This window comes from Dermacentor variabilis, chromosome 9 (genome assembly GCF_050947875.1).
Source record: "Dermacentor variabilis isolate Ectoservices chromosome 9, ASM5094787v1, whole genome shotgun sequence".
NCBI lineage: Eukaryota > Metazoa > Arthropoda > Arachnida > Ixodida > Ixodidae > Dermacentor > Dermacentor variabilis.
In genome coordinates this window covers 16,904,145-16,930,013 of record NC_134576.1, presented here as the reverse complement: position 1 = coordinate 16,930,013, position 25,869 = coordinate 16,904,145, and the positions used below count along the sequence as shown (strand labels likewise).

Sequence of the window (25,869 nt, the reverse complement as noted above, 5' to 3'; positions counted from 1 at the left end):
CACTGGACACGGACGATCTGCGCGAGACCATTAGGGCCATTGTGCGCGAAGAACTGCGCAACGTCTTGCCTTCGTCGCAGCCTCAAGTGGCTTTGATTGCCGACATCGTGAAAGAAGAGGTGCAGCGGTCGCTTGGAGTTCCTGAGGTGCAACCACAACTACCGTCACCGCAGGCAGAAGGGAGGACATACGCCGCCATCGCACACCGTCAAGGTCCCCGTCGGCGACCGCGTAAGGGCGCTGCAATTCCGTCGTCCGCAGCCGCCAGCACGCCCACCCGTCGCCGTGTACACCCACGTGAGGAAGACGAACATTTGGCGAGCCTCCGGCCACCACCCGCTCTGCCATCGCTGCGGAGAAGCCGGGCATGTGTACCGCAGCTGCCCACATCGGGAGATGGTACTGCGAGGTTTCGCCGTTAACGCGCTGCGACCACAGATTCGCGAACGACTTGGCGATATCGCCGACTACCTCGCCACCACTCAGTAGAGCCCTCGACGACCGTCCCGTTCGCCGTCACCAGGCCGCTGCTTCTCACCGCAGCGCCGACCATACAATGGCCCAGGCCGTGGCCGGTCTGCGAGCCCGTATCCGGAAAACTAAAAGCAGCAACCGACGAGGTGCGGTTGCTGTTCGTCGAACTGATGAAGATCCTCCGCCGGCTACGAAGACGCCGAAGAAACTACCTCGACGACATAACGACACGCCGCCATCCCGACGAAGTCTGTATGCAAAGAATACGCCGACGAAAGACGACCTGACCACGCCACGTACCAGCCGCAGGTCAAAGCGACGCAGCCGTAATCCGACGTCAAGACCTAACTGTAGCGCAAGACAAAGAACCATCGACCTCGACGTGTTTCTCGACGGCCACGCAGTCACTGCCTTAGTAGACACAGGTGCCGATTACTGCGTCATGAGTGGACCCATCGCCACCTAGTTGAAGAAGTTAAGACTGCATGGGAAGGCCCTCAAATTCGGAGCGCTGGAGGACACCTCATCACGCCGACTGGAATCTGCATGGCAAGAATTGCCGTTCATCAACCGACTTATCCTGCCTCCTTCGTTATTCTCCAACAGGGTTCACGAGACGTCACGGAAAGCTCTCGTAGTCACCACGACTTAAGCTTCCTCGAAAGTCAAATCAGCATCCCATCCCCCTCCAGCACTGTCGTTTCCGTCGGCACCAAAACACCTGCCGATAGAGAAGGGGACATCGAGGGTGACCAACGTCTATTGCTAGACCTTTAAATTTGTGTCACGCGAGGGGTCGCTCGACTGCACGGAGGAAAAACTAAAGTGTTGCTGACAAACTTCATCCAGGAGTTCAAACACATCGACAAGGGCACTACGATCGCTTAAATCGAGGAAATTCTGGAAACCAGTAATGCGTTTGTCCTGTCGGATTCTGCCGCATCTACCCCGACGACCATAGTTCCCGAACCAGACTTCGAAATAAATCGAAGTCTCCCCATGATTAAGCAGCAACAGCTCAGAAGTCTGCTCCGACGATATAAAAGGCTGCTTTTCGACGTCGTCGAGGATTCGGCAAACACCAGTCCCAAAGCATCGCATAATCACCGAAGAGTGCGCTCGACCACTCCGCCAGAGCCCTTACCGAGTTTCGACGCGTGAACGTGAAGCTATAAGAGAACAATTCGACGAACTGTTTCGCGACGACATCATCCAGCCGTCGAAAAGCCCGTGGGCATCTGCTGTATTCCTGGTGAAGGACAACGACGGAACCCTACGCGTCTGTGTCGATTATCGTCGACGTAACTAGATCACGAAGAAGGACGTATACCCCCTTCTACGGATAGAGGGCGCATTAGATCGGCTCTGCAACGCAAAATACTTCTCGTCGATGGATCTCAAGTCTGCCTGCTGGCAAATAGAAGTCGACGAGAGAAACTGCGAAAAGACCGCCTTCATCACATCAGACGGCCTCTACGAGTTCAAGGTCATGCCATTCGGACTGTGCTCGGCGCCTGCATTCAAGCGCGTCATGGACATGATGTTAGCCGGATTGAAGTGCCAGACCTGTCTTGTTTACTTGGATGACGTCGTCGACTTCGCCGAAAATTTCGACGATCACATTAGGCGGCTTGCGACAGTACTAGAGGCCATCAAGTCATCAGTGCTCACTCTGAAGCCAGAGAAGTGCCGCATCGCTTACGATGAGCTTCTGTTCCTAGGTCACGTCATCAGCAAGTCTGGAGTCCGCCAAGAGCCCCAGAAGACTGCTGCCATCGCAAAGTTCCCACAGGCCATCGACAAGAAGGCAGTGCGCCGATTTCTTGGCATGTGTGCCTACTACAGGCGCTTTGTCAAGGACTTTTCACGCATTGCTGAACTACTGATACACGTAACTTAATGCGATGTCGAGTTCAAGTGGGAAACGCCGCAGGCCGACGCATTTGCAGAACTCAAACGACGCATGCAGTCGCCCCAGTACTTGCGCACTTCGACGAGGACGCCGATACCGAAGTCCACACTGACGCCAGTAGCCTAGGCCTCGGTACCGTCCTAGTGCAGAGAAAAGATGGACTTGAACCCATGATAGCTTACGCTAGCCGGTCGTTGTCAAAAGCGGAAAGCAATTATTCTACAACCGAAAAGGAATGCCTCGCCATCGTTTGGGCTACAGCGAAATTTCGCCCTAACCTATATGGCAGGCCATTCAAGTAATCAGCGACCATCACCCGTTGTGTTGGCTAGTTAACTTAAAGGGCCCTTCAGGACGGCTTGCGCGGTGGAGCTTAAGACGGCAAGAATATGATATCACCGTAACCAGAAGTCTGGAAGAAAACACTCCGATTCCGATTGCCTGCGCCCCCATTGACACGCCACCGCAACATGACGAAGTTGACGAGGCCTTCCGTGGCATTTTATTGCGCGGAAGACTTCGCTGAAAAGCAGCGAGCAGACCCGGAGTTGAAAAACTTCGTCGAGTATTTGGAAGGGCACACCAACGTTGTGCCTAGGGCATTTAAGTGAGGATTGTCTTCGTTCTCGCTTCAAAACAACCTACTCGTAAATAAGAACTTCTCACCAGTGCGCGCCAACTACCTTCTTGTTGTTCCGTCAGGGCTGCGTCATGAAGTATTGCACGCCCTACACGACGATCCATCCGCTGGACTCTACGGATTTTCCCGGACACTATCGATGATACAGGAAAGGTATTATTGGCCGCGCCTGACTGCTGACGTCGCCCGTTATGTCAGAACATGCCGATACTGTCAGCGACGCAAGACACCACCGACAAGACCAGCGGGTTTACTACAGCCAATCGAGCGACCTTGCCGACCGTTTCAGTAGATCGGGATGGACTTGTTGGGACACTTTCCGGCGTCAAGAACCGGAAATAAGTGGATCGTCGTTGCGACGGACTACCTCACCCGCTTCGCGGAAACGAAAGCACTACCGAAAGGTAGCGTAGCCGATGTGGCGAAATTCTTTGTCGAGAACATCCTGCTGCGACATGGCGCCCCAGAAGTCCTCATCACCGACAGAGGAATGGTCTTTACAGCGGAGCTCACCCAAGCCATTCTGCAGTACAGTCCGACAAGGCACAGTAGGACAACTGCCTGCCACCCACAGACGAATAGTCTTGCGGCGCACCTGAATAAGACGCTCGCTGACATGCTAGCAATGTGTGTCGACGTCGAACACAAGATCTGGGATGCCGTCTTACCGCGCGTAACACTCGCTTACAACACGGCGGTGCAAGAAACAACACAGATCACGCCGTTTCAGCAGGTTTACGGCAGGAGCCCGACGATGACGCGCGACGCCATGCTGCCGCATGTCACTGAAGAAGAGAACTTTGACGTCGCTACCTATATTCAGCGCGCCGAAGAAGCCCGACAGCTCGCCCGCCTAAGGATCAAGAACCAGTAGCGTACCGACAGCCGATACTTCAACCTCCGACGGCGCTTCGCCGAGTACCAGCCCGGCCACCATGTTAGGGTTTGGACCCCAATACGCCGACGAGGACTCAGTGAGAAACTACTGCGACGCTATTTCGGACCCTACAAGGTCATTCGACTTATTGGCGCACTGGACTACGACGTCGTGCCAGACGGCATTTCGCATTCAGAGCGGCGCCGCGCACGATCTGAATTGGTCCACGTGGTTCGCTTAAACCATTTTACGGACGCTAACAAACTTCCTTTTTTTGTTGCTCTCTTTGCTATGGGTGTTTTTATTACTTTCATTTGCAGTATCGGGCCGATGCTTTTTAAGAGGGTCGTATTGACACGTGTACTTCTTTGTATTTATCGGGCGACACGTTTCACCGCCTAACAAATGTTATCGCACAGCAGAGGATGCGCCTGCATGTATCGGAAGTTTCTGGAATGTTATCGATGCTGCCATCCGCTATCGGCGACCGAACCTTGTGTAATCTGATTGCATGTGTGCGCGACGCGAATAATGTAGAACTTTGTGGAAGGCACGCGGGTCCCAGCGATTCCTCTGGAACCTTCGACGACTGATGCATAAAAGCCGACGCGCTTGACCCGCTGATCAGATTTTCGACGATCGCTGACTGTGTTCGCCACTGTCGCCGCTTTTTTGAGGGTAGCCTGTTCTTGAGGGCACAGGTTCATCCAATAAAACGCTAGTTTCATCTTTCCCAGTTTGGCTGCGTTCTTCACCGTCACTGCCACGTGACAATATCCCGAGTCACCGAGAAAGCTCAAACGCTGCATAATGCCGGATTCTATTGTCAGCTTTGCCGCAATGCAGTGTAGTTGCGTAGGCAAGCATACGTAATGTACTGCGGTGAAGCATACTAAGAGTATGAAGGGGCCACTGTCACGGGTGGTACTCGCTGTGCTTGCCAGGCTCCTGTCGCAGTGCAAACACAGAGCCGCATAATAAATGTGTTGCAAGCCTTCAGAGATATTTCTAACGTGGCTGTGGTGATTTGAGCGCTTGCCTCACCCTCCTATAAACGATACCCACCCTATGAATGATTGCAACAGCCAATCAGGTGCCCACGTTCGTTAAGTATTACAAGCGCGCACGCGCCTCAGAATGAACACGAATCTGTACCACGCAGCCGATCAATTTTGCTGCACACCTTTCACAAGGATCTATACACGGCTATGAAATATTGCATGATGACGACTATTTCCCATACGTGAACACACAGAACGAAAGGCACTTCCATTCAGATTCAGATTCAGAGTTATTGGTTCCAAAAAACGAAGTAATTACATGACAAATATACAGACGAAAGTTCCAAAGTGAAAGAACTGTAGTGGGACCCTCGGTTAATAATAACAACATTGATGGTGATATCAATAGTCAGCAAATCAGCGTATTATAAACAACATCTACAGATAAAATACATCATTAGACATGTCACTTACAATGAAACACGAAAAAGCACGTTATAAAAGAAAGTCGGAAAAAATCATGGATGAAATACAAGAAATGACATGTGAGATAAAAGTCAAAGGTACACCGCCTGATCGTAGTTAAGTTATCGTAGGAAATGATGCTTAAGGTGATATTTAAAAATTGCAAGAGAAGTACAGGATTTTATGGTTGATGGTAATTCATTCCAAAGAGAAATTGCACGGAAGGAAGATGTTTTTATGCCGTAATTGGTATGAACCATGAGTAAGAAGAAATTGTTATTAGCCGCAAATCTGGACATATTTTTATTCTGCAAAAGGTCAGTCGCAATGAACGAAAACGTAAGGTTATTATGAAGCAACTTGTGAAGTAGGGCGAGTATGTTAAACTTGAACAAATTATTAATAGGCAAGATATTATACGCGCGAAGTAACAAAGAGGCATTGGATTGCATGGAGCTAGAAGTGATAACGCGTATTGACTGATTATGGATATGTTGAATTGATGATAAGTGACAAGCGCACGTGTTGCCCCATGAAACAATGCCGTAATTAATGTGACTATGAATGAACGCATAATACAACGCTAGCAGAGCCTCACGACAAAAAAAAGGGCGAGCTTTGAATAATGCACGTATACCAAACGCAGTCTTGTGCTTGAGATGTTGGAAGTGAGAGCGAAATGTAAGGTTAGGGTCAAAATGTATGGCAAGAAAAGTGACGTCGGTACTAACTGGAATTGAATGAATTCCAAGCTTTACTTCAGGAATAGAAGTTAAGGCCCTTTGAGCACTTTTGAATAACATAAATTTAGTTTTTAAAGGATTAAGAACTAAGTAATTGTTGCTACACCATTTTGTAATGTTACCTAATGCAATATTTACCTTAGAAGTAAGAGTAGTAACACATTTGTCAGATGAAGATATGGTTGTGTCATCTGCGTATAAAATGAAATGAACGCAGTTGGTGGATTTAAGAGAATCCGGAAGGTCATTAATATATAAAAGGAAAAGCAAAGGGCTCAGAACTGATCCCTGTGGTACACCTAGGTTAATACATTTAGTTACTGAGAAAGTATTTGCTGCATGTACTGTGTATGGCCGGTCAAGTAAATAATTTTTTTAAGAATGTTAGCGCAGGACAGGTTATACCAAAAGAGACAACTTTATTAAACAGAACTTGATGGTTAACCGTGTCATAATCTTTACTGAAGTCTAAAAATACAGATCCGGCTAAGTTTCCCGAGTCAATACATTTTTTTATTTAGTCAGTTAGCGATAGAACAGCTAGATTCGTGGAACTTCCTGGGCGGAAACCAAATTGATTGTTCTTTAGCAATTTAAACTTTGTTAAGTAGTTATTAAGACGTTTAACAAATAATTTCTCAATGAGTTTACTAAGACAGGAAAGAATTGAAATTGGTCGGTAATTATTAATTGTGTGTTTGTCGCCTTTTTTAAAAACGGGAATAATCTTGGCATTTTTAGAAAATGAAGGGAATGTACCTCCTTTAAACATAAGGTTGATAATATTACAGAGTGCGTCGCAAACTAAATGCGCAACCAGTTTTAAATGTCTGACACAAATATTGTCTAAGCCAGGCCCTGTTAAGGTTAGCAATCGTGGAGCACACTTCATTTGGTGTAGCTGGTAACAAGAAGAATGATTGTGTCGTACGGCTCAAAGTATTATGCAACTGCGCATGTATGTTTTTATTAGTGTAAACAGAAGAAAAGTAGTCCGAAAAAGCATTAGCAATTTCGTTGGGCTCAGAGAGAGTGCGACCATTGTAATTTATTTTGGTTATAGAGGCATCAACAGACGATTCGTTAAGAAAAGAGTTCAATAACTGCCATCGCTTTTGGGGGTTATCCTGATTCTGATCAAATTTATTTTCGTAGTACCTTTTTTTCGCCTGTTTAATTAAAACATTCAGTAATTTATAGTACCTACTATAGCGTCTATAGCTAGTCCAGTACGCTATACGTACTGGAAAGAAGGAAACATGTACAAGAAAACTAAACGTCCAGCGCTGACGTTTAGTTTTCTTGTACATGTTTTCCTTCTTTCTTAAACTTTCTAGAAAACCGTCCGTCATCCATGGGTTGCGCGGATATTGATACTTTTTCCCACATTTTACAGTGCGTGTGTTAGTCGAAACGGCCAGTAAAAATTAAGTGCAGAATGTGTTTAGTGCTTCTTCGGGATCAGACATAGAATTAATTGGCGACCAAGAAGTTTCACTGATTGCTTCAATACAGGTGTCTGCACTAAATAAGGAAGTAAAGTAGCTATTATCGTTCTCATGTATTCCATTGTTAAATCTAAGAAAAACAGGAAAATGATCGATGATGTCATCATTAATAACCTCGGAGCAAGGCGATGGTGATATGTTAGATAACACGTGATCAATAAGCGTACTGCTCCCACGAGAAGCTACCCTAGTTGGGCATTCAATGAGTGATATAAAACCGAATCCAGCAAAACAATCTGTGTAAGTTGTGTACGAGGTAGCTTCAGTGTCAAGTAAGTTAATATTAATATCACCTACAATCCCCACACTCTTATTTTCAAAAGCTAGCTTGGACTATACTGCATCAAGAGAGAGCAAGAAATCGTTAAGGGAAGATGACGGTGAGCGATAAATGCAACCAAGGATCATTTTCTTATTGTTTTTAAGAAATGACCGCTCGACTTCTATCCACACTGACTCACAATGATGCACGTTAACTGCCAGATTAAAGCTGCGAGCGTAGGTGACAGCTTGTGAAACAAAAATGGCGTCGAAACAAAATTCATCGAAGCGTTTTCGTAAACACAGGCTCAGAGTAATTGTTTTGGCAGTGTTCCTGTAGAGCTGCCACAATGATCTACGGCCAATGAAGTGCTTAGCGACGCTTGGTTTTCTTTCTCTCAGATATAAACAGTTGAACTCATAAACTGTTTCCGTTCCCGCAAGAACCTCCTGAAGTATGTGGTATGTTCAACGACACTAATGAGCAATGCATCGGCACGATGTAATCCTTCGCCATTAAAGTAATCCGAGAAGACACCTCCCTTCTAAATGTATCCCCCTGCGACTATCAAAATTTGATGTGCCACCACTGCAACAAAACGCAACAACCTCACCTCGGACATGCCTTCTTCGCCGCACGAAGCCACGCATTCTGTCGATTCTGCGCTGCCATCTCGGCTAGCAACGAACAGAGAAAACAACGTTCTCCTCCATAGTGCCTAGACGAAGACAAATCTCAAGGATCGAAAGTCCCCACAATTTTCTCTGGCAAGCACTGCTGCTCACGCATGCGCAAGAAAAGCAGTTAAGTCTAATTTTGATGAGCTCGTGCAGATCTCGCAATTCCGCGGGGTTTGTGCCCGACTGTATCCACGAATCGATCAGCAGCGAGTCTGAGGATGCTACCTTTTCGTCGGACTTTCACTCTGAGACCAACGACGACGCAAGCAAGCCCGTAACATTGACGCCCGCAGGCTGGCACGCCAAACTGTGGTGCTTCCACTTACATTTTTGTAGTGGAATACCTGTTCAATAAAAATTTTTGATTTTTTTTCGGAGATAGTGCCAATTAGATGGTAATACTTTTGTTATATTTCTTTCTTAGCAGATACTAGCTTGTCTTTACGAATTTTGTTCAACTTTAAGGCACAGTCTTGATTTGGCAATTTATATCTTTTTGTCAGATACATCTCATTATTATATATATTATGCGTGAAAAAGCGCATTCATTCAGCTTTTTGTTCAAGTGCTTTCAGAAAAAAATCTGGTGTAACATACAAGAAACACGTATTTTCCCAATGGCAGGGAAAGAGTTGAGCAATACGATAGTGACACTTACAGGCGACGATCATAGAAATCTGACCTGCGGGCAAAGCGCGTAGGCATTTGTACATGACTCGTTGAATATTCCAGCGAAATCGCTGGTGGACGTATGCCTTACAGCGCCTTAATTGCTGTCAATGCCTTAATTGATGTCGTGCAGAAAGATTGATTACATAAAATTCATTTACAACAGACAAAAAATCCAACCCGCGATGATAATGGACAAACTTTGCATACAGAAAGGCGCGTTGCGATGAATGAGAACGCTTAACACTTATTAGCTGGTGTGGCGAATGGGACTGGTAAAAGATAAACAAGTGCGCCTTGCTAATAATAACTAAATCGAACCAGCATTGTTACCACTTTACTGGAATTGGTTGTTGCAGATTGCTTGACCTACAGCTACCAGAATGATTTCGCGTTTGTTATTTACGACTATTGTACATCAATAAAGGTGCCATAAAATAGAAATGGTGCTAAAGCGAACCGAAGGCAACAGGACATTACAGTGCGACGTCTTCTCAAGGGCTGATTACTTGTACTTTAATGCATGACCTACATCTTCTTGTGCACCTTCTCCCTCAGTAATGGTATTTAGAACGAAAATGAAGTCGGAAAGATTTGATTCTGTTCACTTTCACATGGAATAAGACCAATGGCACCCGTTGGGACAAAACAAAATTTTGCGCCCTGCCCTACGTGCGGTCACAATGTGCGGGTAGTGTTTGCCTGACACATTTCCTCTGTGTAACTTAGCACAAGCATGCGTGCTCACCCGAGAACACCACAGTTGTGTATTGCAATGTTTTTATACATTTCCCATTATTTTGGAATTTATAATTGCTTCGCAAGAAGTCGCGAATCTGGTCTCTAATAATCAACACTCGGTGCAACAAAAGATAACAAATTAATAGGAAAAAAAGGGCACTTATCAAATACGGCCGCAAAGGAAGAAAACCTGGGCATTAGAATGCTGTACTAACGGCTGCGTGAAGTTTAGCCCTAAGTGTAGTATATTACCCGCCGTGGTTGCTTAGTGGCTATGGAGTTGGGCTGCTAAGCATGAGGTCGACGGTTCGATTACCGGCCACGGCGGCCGCATTTCGATGGGGGCGAAATGCGAAAACACCGGTGTGGTTAGTGTTAGGTGCACGTTAAGGAACCCCAAGTGGTCTGGAGTACCCCACCACTGCGTGCCTCGTCATCGGAAAGTGGTTTTGGCGCGTAAAGCCCCATAAAAAAAGTGCAATATTAGTGAGTGTTATTCCAGGGATGTAGGCAGATGGGGAGCTTAGAATCCAGGTAACCAGATTTACGGTTCACTGCCTTTCTTGTCTCACCAAAAAAGACTTATTTTTGCCAGCTAATACAAGATACAAAAGATACATCCTGATACAGTCCCAAACATTTTGAAACGCCATTTTGGTCATTGCACAGGTACACTAGTTATCACTTGCTGTTAGCCTTAATGGTGACGAAAAACACGTCTTTCAGTAACACTCGGCTAATACAAGCGTATTGATTTGACGGTTACTACGATATGTGAATCTTGAATTAGAGTGACTACTTGGGGCTATGTCGTGCGAGGATAGAGCAGCACAAGTAGGGAGTTGCGCATAACGAGGAAAAAAGGACAGGATAGGCAGCCTAATTTGAATGATATAAGCATGACACAGCTAAATGAAGTTACCTATCGCAGACATTAAACAAGAACACCAAACAGGCCTCTGTATGTCTAAACGCACAGCAGAAGCATAACTTTAAAAATGCACAAGGATGACAGACGAAATCACCGTTCCACGTAGCTCTGCTCAGGCGCATTTATGAGATTATGACTGTTACTACAAGCAGGCAGACACAAGCAAAGAAGCGAACCTGTGTCATCGTTTTTATGATGAAGTTGATTTTCCTGTGTTCAGTAAATTGAAGGCCATGGAGACCTAGATAATGGAAGACAATTGTATACTATAAAAACAATAAGACTGTTTGAGGAATTCAAATTTAGCCATTATAGTCTGGATTTATCTCGAACAAAAGTCAGGCGCAATAGTACAGCACTAACTAAACTGAAATTTGAGGATGTGGCATGCATAATGCAATACAAAGTAGCGGCTTTCATCACCTACTGCTGCTAGTAGTTTCATGTGATCGTCTTCGACTTGAACAGTTTTATAAATGAAACAGTTGAAAGCTTTAACTTAACATTTTTCTGAGCGCAGCATATCCCTCTTTCTTCCTCGAGTCCTCGCGTGCCCATTGGTTCTCTCACAAGTGAATGGCAAATAAGCTAATATCGTGAGAAAAGTTGCACTTTGAATAGTTGAAACACTGCTGGAAATATGTCTAAACTTAAGAACAGTATCTTATTCACATACCCGAATAATATAGAGTACACAGACACATCACATCTACCTAAAATGCACATTTTCATGTCCCATTATCATTACCCCGTTAATACAAAATATTCTCCCGACTGTAATTTTCCGCGTTTGGAGCTCAATAAAGGCCAGTGCAAGAAAATGGCCTCACTTAAATTCGCAAGCGCTACTTTGAATCCGTTGGCGCAGGACAGGGATAATTGAAGATCGCAGGGAGAGGCCTTCTTCCTACAGTGGACACCAAATAGACTGATTATGATGATGATGAAATATTCCCAATATGCTTTGTGCAAAATGAACCACACATAAATGTGTCGCAAGTTTCCTTCAGCTTGCCCCTTTACTGAACTTCTCTCCTTTTGCTACCAACGTATCTACAGCTGGTCGTCCGCTGGATATTGTTTCTCTGATCTATCTTACAGCCGAGCAGCAATTATTCGAGATGAAATATATTTAATTACACCCCACGCCTATCTCCGCTTAACAATTCTTCCTGAAAAGAAGCATATTGTATGAACAATGTAACTGGTTGTCATTACTCGCATGCCACATTTTTGGGACAGCAGCGCAAAACCTACCCACAACTTTGAACCGCATTTCATAACAGAAGAGGTGGCTACTAGAGCCCGCAGCGGGGGCTCAACTTACAAGTGTGATGCACATGACGAGGTCTATGATAGCATCGACGCCAACGTGGTGTGCTTCATCACAGTAGGCAGATGCCCTGAGAGGGTAGGCGATGGCTGATGCTAGAGTGAGTACCTGCAAATATCACAATATGAGATTACGATTAAAAAAATGATTTTTAGCATCATGAACTGAAAACAATGCTTCTATAAAGATGCACTATGCAATGGTAGCTAAATAAAAAAAATAGTCTCCACATTGTCGACCATTAAATGGCATTATAAAGGAAAACCAGTGAATATCCGATCACGAAAACCTCAATAGGTTTATGATAACAAGCTCGACAACCTTGCACTCGCCACCAGCGGAATGTGCAGCCCCGTTGGCCTGTGAATCTTGATACAACATAAATGTGTCTAACGTATGTAGCGAATGTAGGACCTTATGACCCCGTACCAGTTACTGCAGCGCATGTAGTGTACCTCCGTGTCGAGTATACCACTAGTACATTAATGACCACTATTTTAGTGACCTTGTGAACACGCCATCAGGTCGTTAGCTGTACTTGTGGGCTCCCAATAATTTGACATGTCCGAAAAAATAGAGATTGCATTAGTTGAAGCTAATCGAGCACTTTGCTTTGTACTGGTCTTAATAAATATATGAACCTACAAAAGCGATGCGCATTCGGTACTTTATAAAGAGTTACATAGCCGCCATGTCGCCCCTTCTCTTGTGTCCCTAAACAACTCCGTTTTTTCTACATAGGTAAAACACTGTGTGCTTGTTTGGGAAACCAGTTGAACTCTTAATACCAGGGTATTATTCTCGTTAAAAAAGACAGAATTCCGGCCTATTGCGAACCCTCCTTATTATGCACCGATACGTAACCTCTACATACCGGAACATACTTTGAAACACCCAAAACATTACGACATTACCGTGTTCAGTAAGCACGAATGCCCTTTAATATATAAAAATGGCATTTCTTTCTGACCGTGCTATCTAAATGTAGTGAATCGTAGCACGTTTTAAAGAACAAGGACGCATATTTTGCTTTCTTTGAAAGGCGAAATAAGCTTAATAGACCAAGGAACCACATTCAAGGACTCTTAAACTAGTTGAATGCGAGTAGTTTATGTTTAAAAACAACACTGTGCTAAATTCTCATTTAAAAAATTCATTCACCTGAATTTCTGCATGCCATTGCATAGAAATGTGAAGAATATGTACTATAATTTTGTTGATGGTAATAGTTGATTCACAATAAAGATACTATATAGTTCTTTTGTTTCTTAATAATATAGAAAACTGTATTCTTACAAATAAATCGTCACTTCAGCGCTCTCATTAATAACATCAAGCGCTAATATTGCCACGTGCTTGAGCCATTTTCTCCCACAAAACGATGAAGACGGGCAGGCTCACGAGCTCGCGTTTTGGTCTTTTGTCGGTGCTGCGCTGCTCCTTCGGCGACTCCGAATTGAACGGCCTCTTTTAGAAGGCTCCTGTCTATTAAACGTGTCATTTTTCTGGCGGAGCTGTGGGGTATTCTCGGCCTACGCAACAGACTCCTCTGAGCAGCAGGAACGCTAGACTGACAGTGTACCGCACTAGACGGAGACACCAAGGATTCGCTCCTGAGTTTGAGCCTTTACCTGGGAGAAGAAACATAATGTTGCCAGGTATGGATGCTACATCCAATACTACCACGACTAACACTGCGACGGCTGCTCCGGTACCTCCTTAATACGGGCAGCAAAAATTGCGTGGGCCAAGTCCATGTGATTGCGAACTTCTTGAATATGTGTAGGAATGGCTGGCGGACTTCGAGCGCGTAGCGGCTTCCGTTCAATGGATGGGACGACAAAGCGAAGCTCGGAAGCATCTACTTCTGCCTTTTGGATGGTGCTCGCACGTGGTTGCAGAACGGCGAAGACGTATTGACACTATGGCGTGAGTTTTGTCGTAGCCTATTGGACACTTACGCCAGCTCCTATAACCGGGAACAAGCAGAATGGAGCCTCCAGTTTCACCTCCAGAAACCTAATGATAGTGTGGTTATGTACGTGGACGATATGGTACCATGCCGGAAGACAACAAGCTGCGTCGCTTGATACAAAGCGTGAAAAAGCAGCTTTTTGGTGGACTAATTCGTATTCCGTCGAAAACGCTTGCGGAGTTTCTCACTGTAGCCATCGCAATAGAGAAAGCCTTGTGCCAGCGCTCGCACCAGTACGCTCGGCGAGTGAATCTTTCATCTGCTACCAGTGGCCTAGAAGTTTTCACGACTGAGGTCTAGTCGCTTTGCGAGATAATTCGAACGCGATGAGCTGCGACAGCTATATTAGGTGCAGCAACCTTCAGTCAACTTCATAGCTAGCGCCGTGCATGATGGAGTGCAGCATGCGCACGGCGCAACACGTTACGAAGCATCACTTGAGACCGCACCAACGCTGCAGGCATTCACAATTTCTAGTGAAGTTTGACTCGCAACTTACGCTGGCATTGTAAGAGGCACCTTCCCGTCACCGGCGACACCTCCTACCATGAGCGAATACCAGCGTGCAACTTACACTGACGCATTCGGGCGCCCTATCCGTGCACCAGCGCCGTTACTTGCCGTCACCCAGAATGTCATGCTTCGGTCAACGCAGGCCGTTTCTTATTTTGGAGAGGCTCGACCAGCCGGGCGTAAAACGGACATTTGAGCATGCCTGACCGAAGAACGCTCCGTTACCACTATAGTGAGCCGTCTGTCTACCAAGAGTGCCAGTACCAACACCTTGGACTACACGGGTTTCCTATAAATTCACCCCGACCTGCTGAAACAAAGGCTCTCCCTAAAGGCACAGCTTCTGAAGTTGCACAGTTTTTCGTACGGAACGCCGTATGAAGTCATGGCGCCCCAACCCATCCCAGCTGAGCGTTTTAACTGAGTTACTCCACGAAACGAAAGTAGACTGCCTACCCAGATAGCCACAAGCATCCAATGGATGTGCCGGATTTATCCAAACATCCAGCAAAGAATTGGAGGTCCTGTGGGCATCTTTGCATGCATATGCACCCAAGGGACGCACAATGGCATCAAAGTTTTGGATGTCCATTCGACATCCATTTAGTTCGTTCATGAGACGTACAGTTGACAGCATATTGGATGTCCATGTAATGTGTCTAAAAACAGTACTTCGGACGTACATTGCACAAATTTTAGATGTCCATGGATCGTCCATAAAGTTTGTACTTTAGACGTGCATTGTAGGCCCCCGATAGCTTTCGCATTGTCTCCACGAACTTGTATCATTTGTGCGTGGACGATGCTCCGCAGTTGGAGCCCATAGTATGGTGCGACGATCGCGCGGTATCATCAGTGAACATGTGATGGATGTCCATAGACGTCCAATTTGTTTTCCGACTTTGAAACAGTAATTGAAAAAAACAAAGTACGGTATGTTTGGGAATGGAACTCATATATATATATATATATATATATATATATATATATATATATATATTGCCACGTGTACTTATATTTATCGGGCGATCACGTTTCGCCGCCTGACAAATGTTATCGCACAGCGTGGGACGCGCCTGCATGTATCCAAAGTTCCAGAAATTTATCGATGCTTCTATTCGCTGACTGCTGTCGCCGAACCTTATGTTATCTGATTTCATCGCCTGACGCGAATGGTGTAGAACTTTGTGGAAGGCACGCAGGTCCCAACGATTAGTCTGGAACATTCGACGATTGTTTTATAAAAGCCGACGCGCTTGACCCGTTGATCAGATTTTCGACGATCGCCGACTTTGTACGCCGCTGTCGCCGTTCTTTGAATGCAGCCTGTTTTGAGGGCACAAGTTCACCCAATAAAAAGTTTCGTCTTTCTCTGTTTGGCTGCTTTCTTCACAGTCACTACCATGTGACATCTGGTGGAGGTTCTTTTCGTTCATGTACCGGACGCCCCCGAAAAGCCGTGATCCAAGCCCGGACCGCAAAGAGAACACCAACGTAGTCCCGGACCATCGAGCAAGCCGCCGTCTTCAACAGCTGCCCCCTGAGTACGGACTTCTACCTAAGAAGACAAAGAAGATTGTGGCCAAGGCAACCCCGATGGCCGCCCCAGCGTCCCCCTTCGTACTGCAGCAGCCCAGGGAGCCTCCGACGTTCCGCGGTTCAACATTCGAGGACCCGGAAACCTGGCTTGAGACGTATGAGAGGGTCTCTGCATTTAACTGCTGGAACAGCGACGTCAAACTGCAACATGTCTTCTTCGCATTGGAAGACGCCGCCAGGACGTGGTTCGAGAACCGACAAGCCACCTTAACGACCTGGGACCTTTTTTGAAGCGGCTTCCTGCAGACATTCACAAGCGTCGTACGCCGAGAACAAGCCCAAGCACTACTGTAAACCCGAGTGCAGCTGCCTAATGAGACCACCGCGATTTTTACAGAAGAAATGAGCCGCCTATTCCGCCACGCCGACCCGGAATTGTCCGAGGAAAAGAAAGTCCGCCTACTGATGCGTGGTGTAAAGGAGGAACTTTTTGCCGGATTGGTACGGAGCCCACCGAAGACCGTCGACGAGTTTCTTCGCGAGGCAACCAGCATCGAGAAAACACTGGAAATGCGGAACCGGCAACTCAACCGCCGCACTAACTCGACAAACTACGCCAGAGTTCAGTCACTGGCCACCCACGACCTGCGCGAGACTATCCGAGCGGTCTTGCGGGAGGAGCTACAGAAGCTGTTCCTGTCATCACAGCCTGAAGTAGCTTCGATTGCCGACGCCGTACGTGAGAAGCTCCAACAACAACTCGGAGTAGCCCCTTAATCGCCGCAGCCTCAGCCGCAAGTGATGACATACGCCGCTGTAGCCCGCCGTAGCCCCTCCGCGCCCATGGCAGCGACCAGTGACGACACAGTTCCGTCGTCCGCCACCACCCCCGCCGCCAGCATGCCAACCCATCGGCCGACGCAGCATCCCAAGGAAGACTGATGTTAGGCGCGCTCCTGACCACCGCCCGCTCTGCTACCACTGCGGGGAAGCCGGCCATGTGTACCGCCGATGCCCATACCGCGACCTGGGATTGCGAGGGTTCACCGTCAACGCACCGCGCCCTCCGGTAGGTGAACGCCCTCGTGACATCGCCGACTACCTCGCCGCTACTCAGCAGAGCCCTCGACGGCCGTCCCGGTTGCCGTCACCAGGCTCCTACCTATCGCCGCAGCGCCGTCCATACACTGGCCCAGCACGGGGCCGCTCTGCGAGCCCATATTCGGAAAACTGAAAGCAGCAACCGATGGAGGTGCGGTTGCTGTTCGTCGAACTGACGAAGATCCTCCGCCGCCTACGAAGACTACGAAGAGACTACCTCGACGGCATAACAACGACACGCCGCCGTCCCGTCGAAGTCACGAAGGCCAGACTACACCGACGAACGACGACTTGACGACGCAACGTTCCAACTTCAGTTCAACACGACGCAGCCGTGATCTGACGCCAAGACCTAACTGCAACGCCAGACAGAACCAGCGATCTCGCCGTGCTTCTCGACGGCCACGCAGTTACCGCCTTAGTGGACCCAGGGGCCGATTACTCCGTAATGAGTGGACACATCGCCGCCCAGTTGAAGAAGGTTAAGACCGCAGGGGAAGGCCCTCAAATTCGGACCGCTGGAGGACGCCTCATCACGCCGACTAGAATCTGCACGGCAAAAATAACAAGGGCAGCGGCGACAGCGAAAAGTGCAAGGTTCAATCGTCTCTTATTTGTGTGCAGATTCCAACCGTCAACCACTCCTTCACCCTCGCCTGCTACCCTCATCTGCAAGCCACATCATCACCAATTACACGTGCGGGCTCCGCAGCTGCGCATACTGACCTTCCGGAACAGTGAAGCCGCCCTTCCGGTGGCCGCTGCTATAAAGCTAAGCCAGCATCAACGCACCGCCACAAGAGCAGCGGCGACAGCGAACAGTGCAAGGTTCAATCGTCTCTTATTTGTGTGCAGGTCAGTTCAAACACTATTGTGTTTGCTTCTCATGTTGTAATATTTTTCCGTTATCGCTGCTGCTGCCCTGATTGCAACTTCCTTTTTTATTGTGCCGCCCTGTTCCGAAATAGTTTTTTCTGAGGATCTTTCTACTTGCCAAGTATATAATTCTCAGCGATTATCCTGTTTGTTACACCTGTTTGTGACCCCTGCCACACGCAATATGACGATTAAAGAGGCCGACTTTCTCAAATTCAAAGATGAAATAAGGCAAGAGCTTAAAGTGTTTCGCGAATCACTAGAGAGGGATTTGCGCAATGACATCAGGGATTTGAAAGCTAAACAATGGAATCTTGTACAGAGCCTTGGCTTCGCTCATGGCAGTATTAATGAACTAAAGCAAAAACTGGAATCAGAAATCTTGAAAAAGGAGTGTTTTGCAACAGAAAATGAAGCCTTCCGCAAAAAATGCCTAGCAGCAGAAAGTAAAATTCAAGATCTTGAAGATCGTATCGTGTCTTCAGAGCAGTACTCGCGAAGGGCAAATATCGAAATTCAAGGCGTCATTCAGAAAGAAAATGAAAGCGTGACAGATTTGCTTGTTAGGATTGGCAGTGTTGTGAAAGAGCCCATAACAGTAAGTGACATTGAAGACTGCCATCGAGTTCCCACACGAAAGGCTGATAAGACCAAAAGCATTGTCGTACAGTTCAAGACGCGCAAAAAACGGGATGCTGTCTTGAAGAAAGCCAAGAAAGCACGGCTGACAACTGACGACCTCGGCCTTGACGATACAGCACCTATTTTTGTAAACGAACACCTCTGTCCCGCGCTCAAAAAACTACTTGCGATGACTGTAAAAAAGCAACACGAACACAAATGGAAGTCAGTTTGGGCATACAGCGGCAAAATCTACCCAAAAAAATCGGATGGCAGCCCTGCCGTGCTGATAGCACATGAAAATGATCTTGAAAGGATATTTTGTCAGTCGAAATAGGACTTTTTTCCGATAATAACGCAGATTAACTAGCACTTCATGGATTCTTCTATGAAGTACCAAGAATTCATTCTTCCTAAAGATGTTGAACCTACTGCAAAATCTTGCGAATCTGTTCTGCATATTAATGCACGGTCTGTGAGTGGAGAAGATGTTCTTATCTCATTTGTGGATGATTTTGGGCTTAAATTTAGTACCGTGATGTTGTCAGAGACGTGGTATCACGACGGATGTAATATGTTAAGATTACCAGGTTATAAGAATTTCCTTTTAAATCGTACTGGCAGACGAGGCGGTGGTGTTTCAGTTCATGTAAAGGTGCACAAGAACTGTGAAATCGTGCCTGACTTGAGCAAAGTAACCTCCGAATTCAAAATACTCACCGTACAATGCAAAAATGAAACCATCTGTGTTGTATGTCGTCCTCCAGCAGGTAACGTAAAATCTGTCATAGAGTTTTTCGAGTCGTTGCTGGATTATGTATGCAGCAACAACTTCCGCCTTTTCTGCGGTGGCGATTTTAACATAAATATACTTGACGATACCAACACTTCTCGACAATTTAACACTGTGTTGCATTCTTCTGGTTTTCCGAACCTAATCAAAACATCTACACGAGTTACAGTCACTACTCAATCCGCACTCGACTTTATTTTGACAAATATTAATACCGAAGTTCATACCTGTGGTACTTTAACTTCTGACATAAGCGACCATTGCTCTGTATTTATGACCTATCAAACGAACTGCTCTCAAACAAGGGAGCCCAAAGAACCCACTATAATTCAATCCATCACGCAGGACACATTGGAAATGTTCAAAGAAGATTTATTGGCCTGTGATTGGTCAACAGTTCTGAACAAAACCAATCCGAATGATGCATATGGGGAATTGAAATATTTATGGACAAGTACGCAAAGCACTTCCCATTGATCGCACTTAAGCCATCAAAGACAACGAGAAAACCATGCATAAACCGGGAACCACCTCAAATTGATTAGAACAAAGAACCGCCTTTATCATGATTTTCTTCCTTCACGTTCCGAAGCCGCACTGAAGGAATTTAAAAAAAAACAAGGAATCAAGTAAATGCGAAGATTAAACATGCGAAGGCTGCATATTACCAGAAACTATTTGCAGATATAAATAGGCAATGACCTGGTGCTGCGTGGAAAGTTATAAACAATGTCCTTGGACGGGATGACTCGCGTTCAATTCCGAGAAATATAACTATTAATGGCCGTGAACTTGGAGATCGCGACATAGCTGAATACTTCATTCATTATTTTGTAAACGCTGCAAGACCGATTAGTACTCCCTTGGATACAGTTACCCTAGCTTATAGCTGTGCTGAAAGCATATATTTTGCTCCTACAGCTGAAAATAAAATATACAGCACATTCATGAGCCTACAAAACAGTAGATCATTGGATACAAGCCATATTCAAATTAAGCCTGTTAAGTATGTATAAGAATTGTTAACGTCTTCCTTTGCTGATATTTCTAATCTTGCCTTTGAGACAGGTATATTTGCAACTTCCATGAAATGTGCAAGGGTATTTGCATTGTACAATGGCGATGATCACAACTTTGCGTCCAATTACCGTCCCATTTCCGTCCTCCCAGTTTTTTCGAAGGGATTGGAAAAATTATTTTTTCTCGCATCACAAACGTTTATGATAAGCACAGCATTTTGACAAACTCACAGTATGGTTTTAGGAAGGGGCGGTCGACTGAAGCCGCCTTGTTAGCCCTGAAGGAAATAATTTTTGAAAATATTAATAATAATTTACTGACAGCTGGAATTTTCCTCGATTTTAGTAAAGCGTATGACTCCATTGATCACAGTATTCTCATTAGTAAGCTATCATCATATGGAATTCGTGGTACAGCTTTGGCCTTAGTTAAATCCTACTTAGAAAATAGGTACCAGTGCGTGTATATTAACAACCAAAGATCTTCATTCTTACCAATTGCATGTGGCGTGCCACAAGGAAGTATATTGGGGCCCCTTTTATTTATTACGTTTATCAATGATATCGTAAATATCGACGCCACAGTAAAATTTGTAATCTATGCTGATGATAGCACCTTACTTATTTCTGGGAGTAGTATTAGCACACTAGAGCTAAAATGCAATGATATCCTTACTAAACTATCAGCATGGACTACAGTAAATCGAATCAAAGTAAACCCAACTCAATCCAAAGCAGTTATTTTTTCTGCTCAAAATAAAGCAGTTCCTCCGGTGAATTCATTCATTTTTCAAGACCAGCATATAGAAATAGTCCCCGAGCACAAGGTTCTTGGTGTGTATTTTTCTGCCCATCTAAAATGGGCCGCTCATGTTGTTTACGTCTCCAGAAAACTGTCTGCAGTTACAGGTGTAATATCACGCTGCCGCACACTTCCTCCCACAAGCAATAAACTACAAATATATTACGCCCTATTTCTTTCTCACATTAACTATTGTACACTGGTATGGGCAACAACAACTAAAAGAAATATGAACAAGCTTCTTGTACTGCAGAGGAAAATTATTCGCCTTATCGTTAACATTGAACCAACGTCGAGTGTTAATCCCGCAATAGCATCATTCAATTTGATCCGTGTAGATAATATATATGAATTTTGTTTGTTACAAATAATACACTTTTCTTCCACAGGTATGAGTAATTTCCTGACACAACTTGCTTCCCTTGAATATCGTACACCAATAGTTAACACTCGTTGTACTGACACTTGGTCCTTACCACAGTTTCGAACCGATTACAAGCTGCAATCCTTGGCTCACAATCTGCCATTTTATCTCAATAAACATAAACATACTGCTGGTTTTAGTCGAAAACAACTAAGAACATACTCTGTACACATGTAATCCGTACTTATTCATATGTCGTTTAAGAAAACTTTTGTGTTATTGCTGTACTTGATTTGATGCTGTACTTGATTGCTGTACTACATTTGAATTAATGACTACTTCTGTATTGCTATTGTTATTTCGTTGTCTGCCGCTGCCATGTAATGGTTTCCTGGGCCTTCGTCAAGCTGTTCGTACAGCTTTTAGCCCAGGTGACCATCCAGATACTTGCTGGAGAATAAAATATGATTTGATTTGATTGGAAGAATAACCATTCATGACCGAACTTACCCTGCCACCTTCGTTATCCTCCAACAGTGTTCACGAGACGTCATTCTTGGTATGGACTTCCTGAACCAACACGGCGCAATCATCGACCTGAAGTCGAAGTCAATAACGCTGTCGGAAGATAAAGCGATACCGCCAGAGAGCCCTCGTAGTCACCACGCCTTGAGTGTGCTCGAAGATCAAGTGAGCATCCCGCCTCGCTCCAGCATTGTTTTTTCGGTCGGCGCCAAAACACCCACTAATGTAGAACGCGTCATCGAAGGCGAGCAATGTCTACTTCTAGACCGTGAAATTTGCGTCGCAAGAGGCATCGCTCGACTGCATGGAGGGAAAACTGAAGTGCTGCTGGCAAACTTCAGCCAGGAGTTCAAGCACATCAACAAGGGCGCGTCGATCACGTACATCGAGGAAATTCTGGAAACCAGTAATGCGTTTGTCCTCTCGGATTCCACCGCGTCTACGCCGACGACAATGGTTCCCGAACCAGACTACAACATTAATACAAGTCTCCCCGTGATTAAGCAACAGCAGCTCAGAAGTCTGCTCCGATGATACAACGCCTGTTTTTTGACGTCATCGAGGATTCGACAAACACCAGTCGCCAAGCATCGCATAATCACCGAGGAATGCGCTCGACCACACCGCCAGAGCGCTTACCGAGTTTCCCCGCGAGAACGTGAAGCTATAAGAGAACAAGTCGACGAAATGCTGCGCGACGACGTCATCCAGCCGTCGAAAAGCCCGTGGGCATCCCCTGTTGTCCTGGTAAAGAAAAAGGACGGAACCCTACGTTTCTGCGTCGATTATCGTCGAGTGAACAAGATCACAAAAAAGTACGTATGTCCTCTCCCACGGATAGACGACGCATTGCATCGGCTCTGCAACGCCAAATACTTCTCGTCGATGGACCTCAAGTCTGGCTATTGGCAAATAGAAGACGACGAAACAGATCGCGAGAAGACCGCTTTCATCACCCCAGACGGCCTCTACGAGTTCAAGGTTATGCCATTTGGACTGCGCTCTGCGCCTGCTACGTTCCAGCGGGGGATGGAAACGGTTTTAGCAGCATTGAAGTGGCAGACCTATCTCGTTTACTTGGATGACGTCGTTGTCTTCGCCGGAAATTTCGACGATCCCCTTAGGCGCCTTGCAACAGTACTCGAGGCCATCAAGTCATCAGGGCTCACTCTAAAGCCAGAAAAGTGCCGCTTCGCTTACGATGAGCTTCTGTTCCTAGGCCACGTCATCAGCAAGTCTGGAGTCCGACCCGCAGAAGACAGCTGCCATCGCAAAGTTCCCGCAGCGCATCGACAATAAGGCAGTGCGTAGATTTCGTGGCATGTGTGCCTACTACACGAAATTTGTCAAGGACTTTTCACGCATCGCTGAGCCGCTGACACAGCTAACTCAATGTGACGTCGAGTTCAAGTAGGAAACGCCGCAGGCCGACGCATTTCAAGAACCCAAGCGACGCATGTAGTCGCCGCCCGTACTTGCGCACTTCGACGAGCATGCCGATACAGAAATCCACACTGAGGCCAGTAGCCTAGGCCTTGGTGCCGTCCTAGCCTAGAGGAAAGATGGACATGGACACGTGATAGATTACGCCAGCCGGCCGTTGTCAAAAGCGGAAGGCAATTATTTTATAACAGAAAAGCAATGCCTCGCCATCGTTTGGGCTACAGCGAGATTTCACCCTTACCTATATGGCAGGCCATTCAAAGTGGTCAGCGACCATCACGCGTTGCGTTGGCTAGCTAACCTAAAGGACCCTTCAGGACGGCTGGCACGGTGGAGCCTCAGACTACAAGAATACGACATCACTGTAACATACAAGTCCGGACGAAAACACTCAGATGCCGATTGAGTACCACGCGCCCCCATTGACCCACTGCCGCAATGTGACGAGGATGACGACGCCTTCCTTGGAATAATAAGCACAGAAGACTTCGCCGAACAACAACGAGGGGACCCGGAGCTGAAAGCCCTAGTCGAGTATTTGGAAGGGCACACCGACGTTGTCCCTAGGGCATTTAAGCGTAGACTGTCTTCGTTCACGCTTCAAAACAACCTACTGGTGAAGAACTTCTCCCCAGTCCGCGGCAACTACCTCCTTGTTGTTCCGTCGGCGCTGCGTCCAGATGTACTGCACGCCCTACATGACGATCCGACCGCTGGGCACCTCGGTTTCTCCCGGACGCTATAGAGAATACAAGAAAGGTATTACTGGCCGCACCGATCCGCCGATGTCGCCCGTTACGTCAGGACATGCCGAGACTGTCAGCGACGCAGGACACCACCGGCAAGGCCAGCGGGATTACTACAGCCAATCAAACCTCCTTACCGACATTTTCAGCAGATTGGGATGGACTTGTTGGGACCCTTTCCGACATCAACTTTCGGAAATAAGTGGATTGTAGTGGCGACAGACTGTCTCATCCGCTTCGCTGAAACTAAAGCTCTACCGAAAGGCAGCGCATTCGAAGTGGGGAAGTTTTTCGTCGAGAACATCCTGCTGCGACGTTGTGCTCTAGAAGTACTCATCACCGACAAAAGAACGGCTTTTACAGGAGAGCTCACGCAAGCCATTCTTCAATACAGCCAGACAAGTCACTGGAGGACAACTGCCTACCATCCGCAGATGAATGGTCTCACGGAGCGCCTGAACAAGACCCCCGCCGACATGCTAGCAATGTACGTCGACGTCGAGCACAAGACGTGGGATGCGGTCCTGTCGTACGTAACATTCGCTTACGACACGGCGGTGCAAGAAACAACACAGATCACGCCATTTAAGCTGGTCTACGGCAGGAACCCGATGATGACGCTCGACGCCATGCTGCCGCACGTTACTAACGAGGATAATCTTGACGTCGCCATCTATCTCCAGCGCGCCGAAGAAGCCCGCGAGCTCGCCCGCCTGCGGATCAAGAACCAGCAGGCGACCGACAGCCTACTCTACAACCTCCGACGACGCTTCGTCGAGTACCAGCCCGGCGACCGTGTTTGGGTATGGACCCCGATACGCCGACGAGGACTCAGTGAGAAACTACTGCGACGCTATTTCGGACCCTACAAGGTCATTCGACGTATTGGCGCACCGGACTATGAGGTCGTGGCAAACGGCATTTGGCATTCACAGCGGCGCCGCGTACGATCTGAAGTGGTCCACGTGGTGCGCCTTAAACCCTTTTACGGACGCTGACGAACTTCCGTATTTTGTTGTTTTCGATGCTACGAGTGCTTTCCTTTATTACTTTCGTTTGTTTGCAGCATCGGGTCGATGCTTCTTAAGAGGGGGTAATGACACGTGTACTTATCTTTATCGGGCGATCATAATAATAATAATTGGGGTTTTACGTGCCAAAACCACTTTCTGATTATGAGGCACGCCGTAGGGGAGGACTCCGGAAATTTTGACCACCTGGGGTTCTTTAACGTGCACCTAAATGTAAGCACACGGGTGTTTTCGCATTTCGCCCCCATCGAAATGCGGCCGCCGTGACGGGATTCGATCCCGCGA

The 25,869-nt window shown here is 46.6% G+C and overlaps 1 protein-coding gene across 1 annotated transcript in view; it reads right to left on the bottom strand.

Annotated features, from left to right (window-relative positions):
• LOC142557967 (uncharacterized) overlaps positions 1 to 25,869 on the bottom strand; it is a 164,714-nt gene that overhangs the window by 68,341 nt on the left and 70,504 nt on the right. The window contains exon 3 of the mRNA XM_075670144.1: positions 12,231 to 12,344. Within this exon, the coding sequence (XP_075526259.1) occupies positions 12,231 to 12,344 (114 nt within the window). The remainder of the gene's footprint in view (positions 1 to 12,230; positions 12,345 to 25,869) is intronic.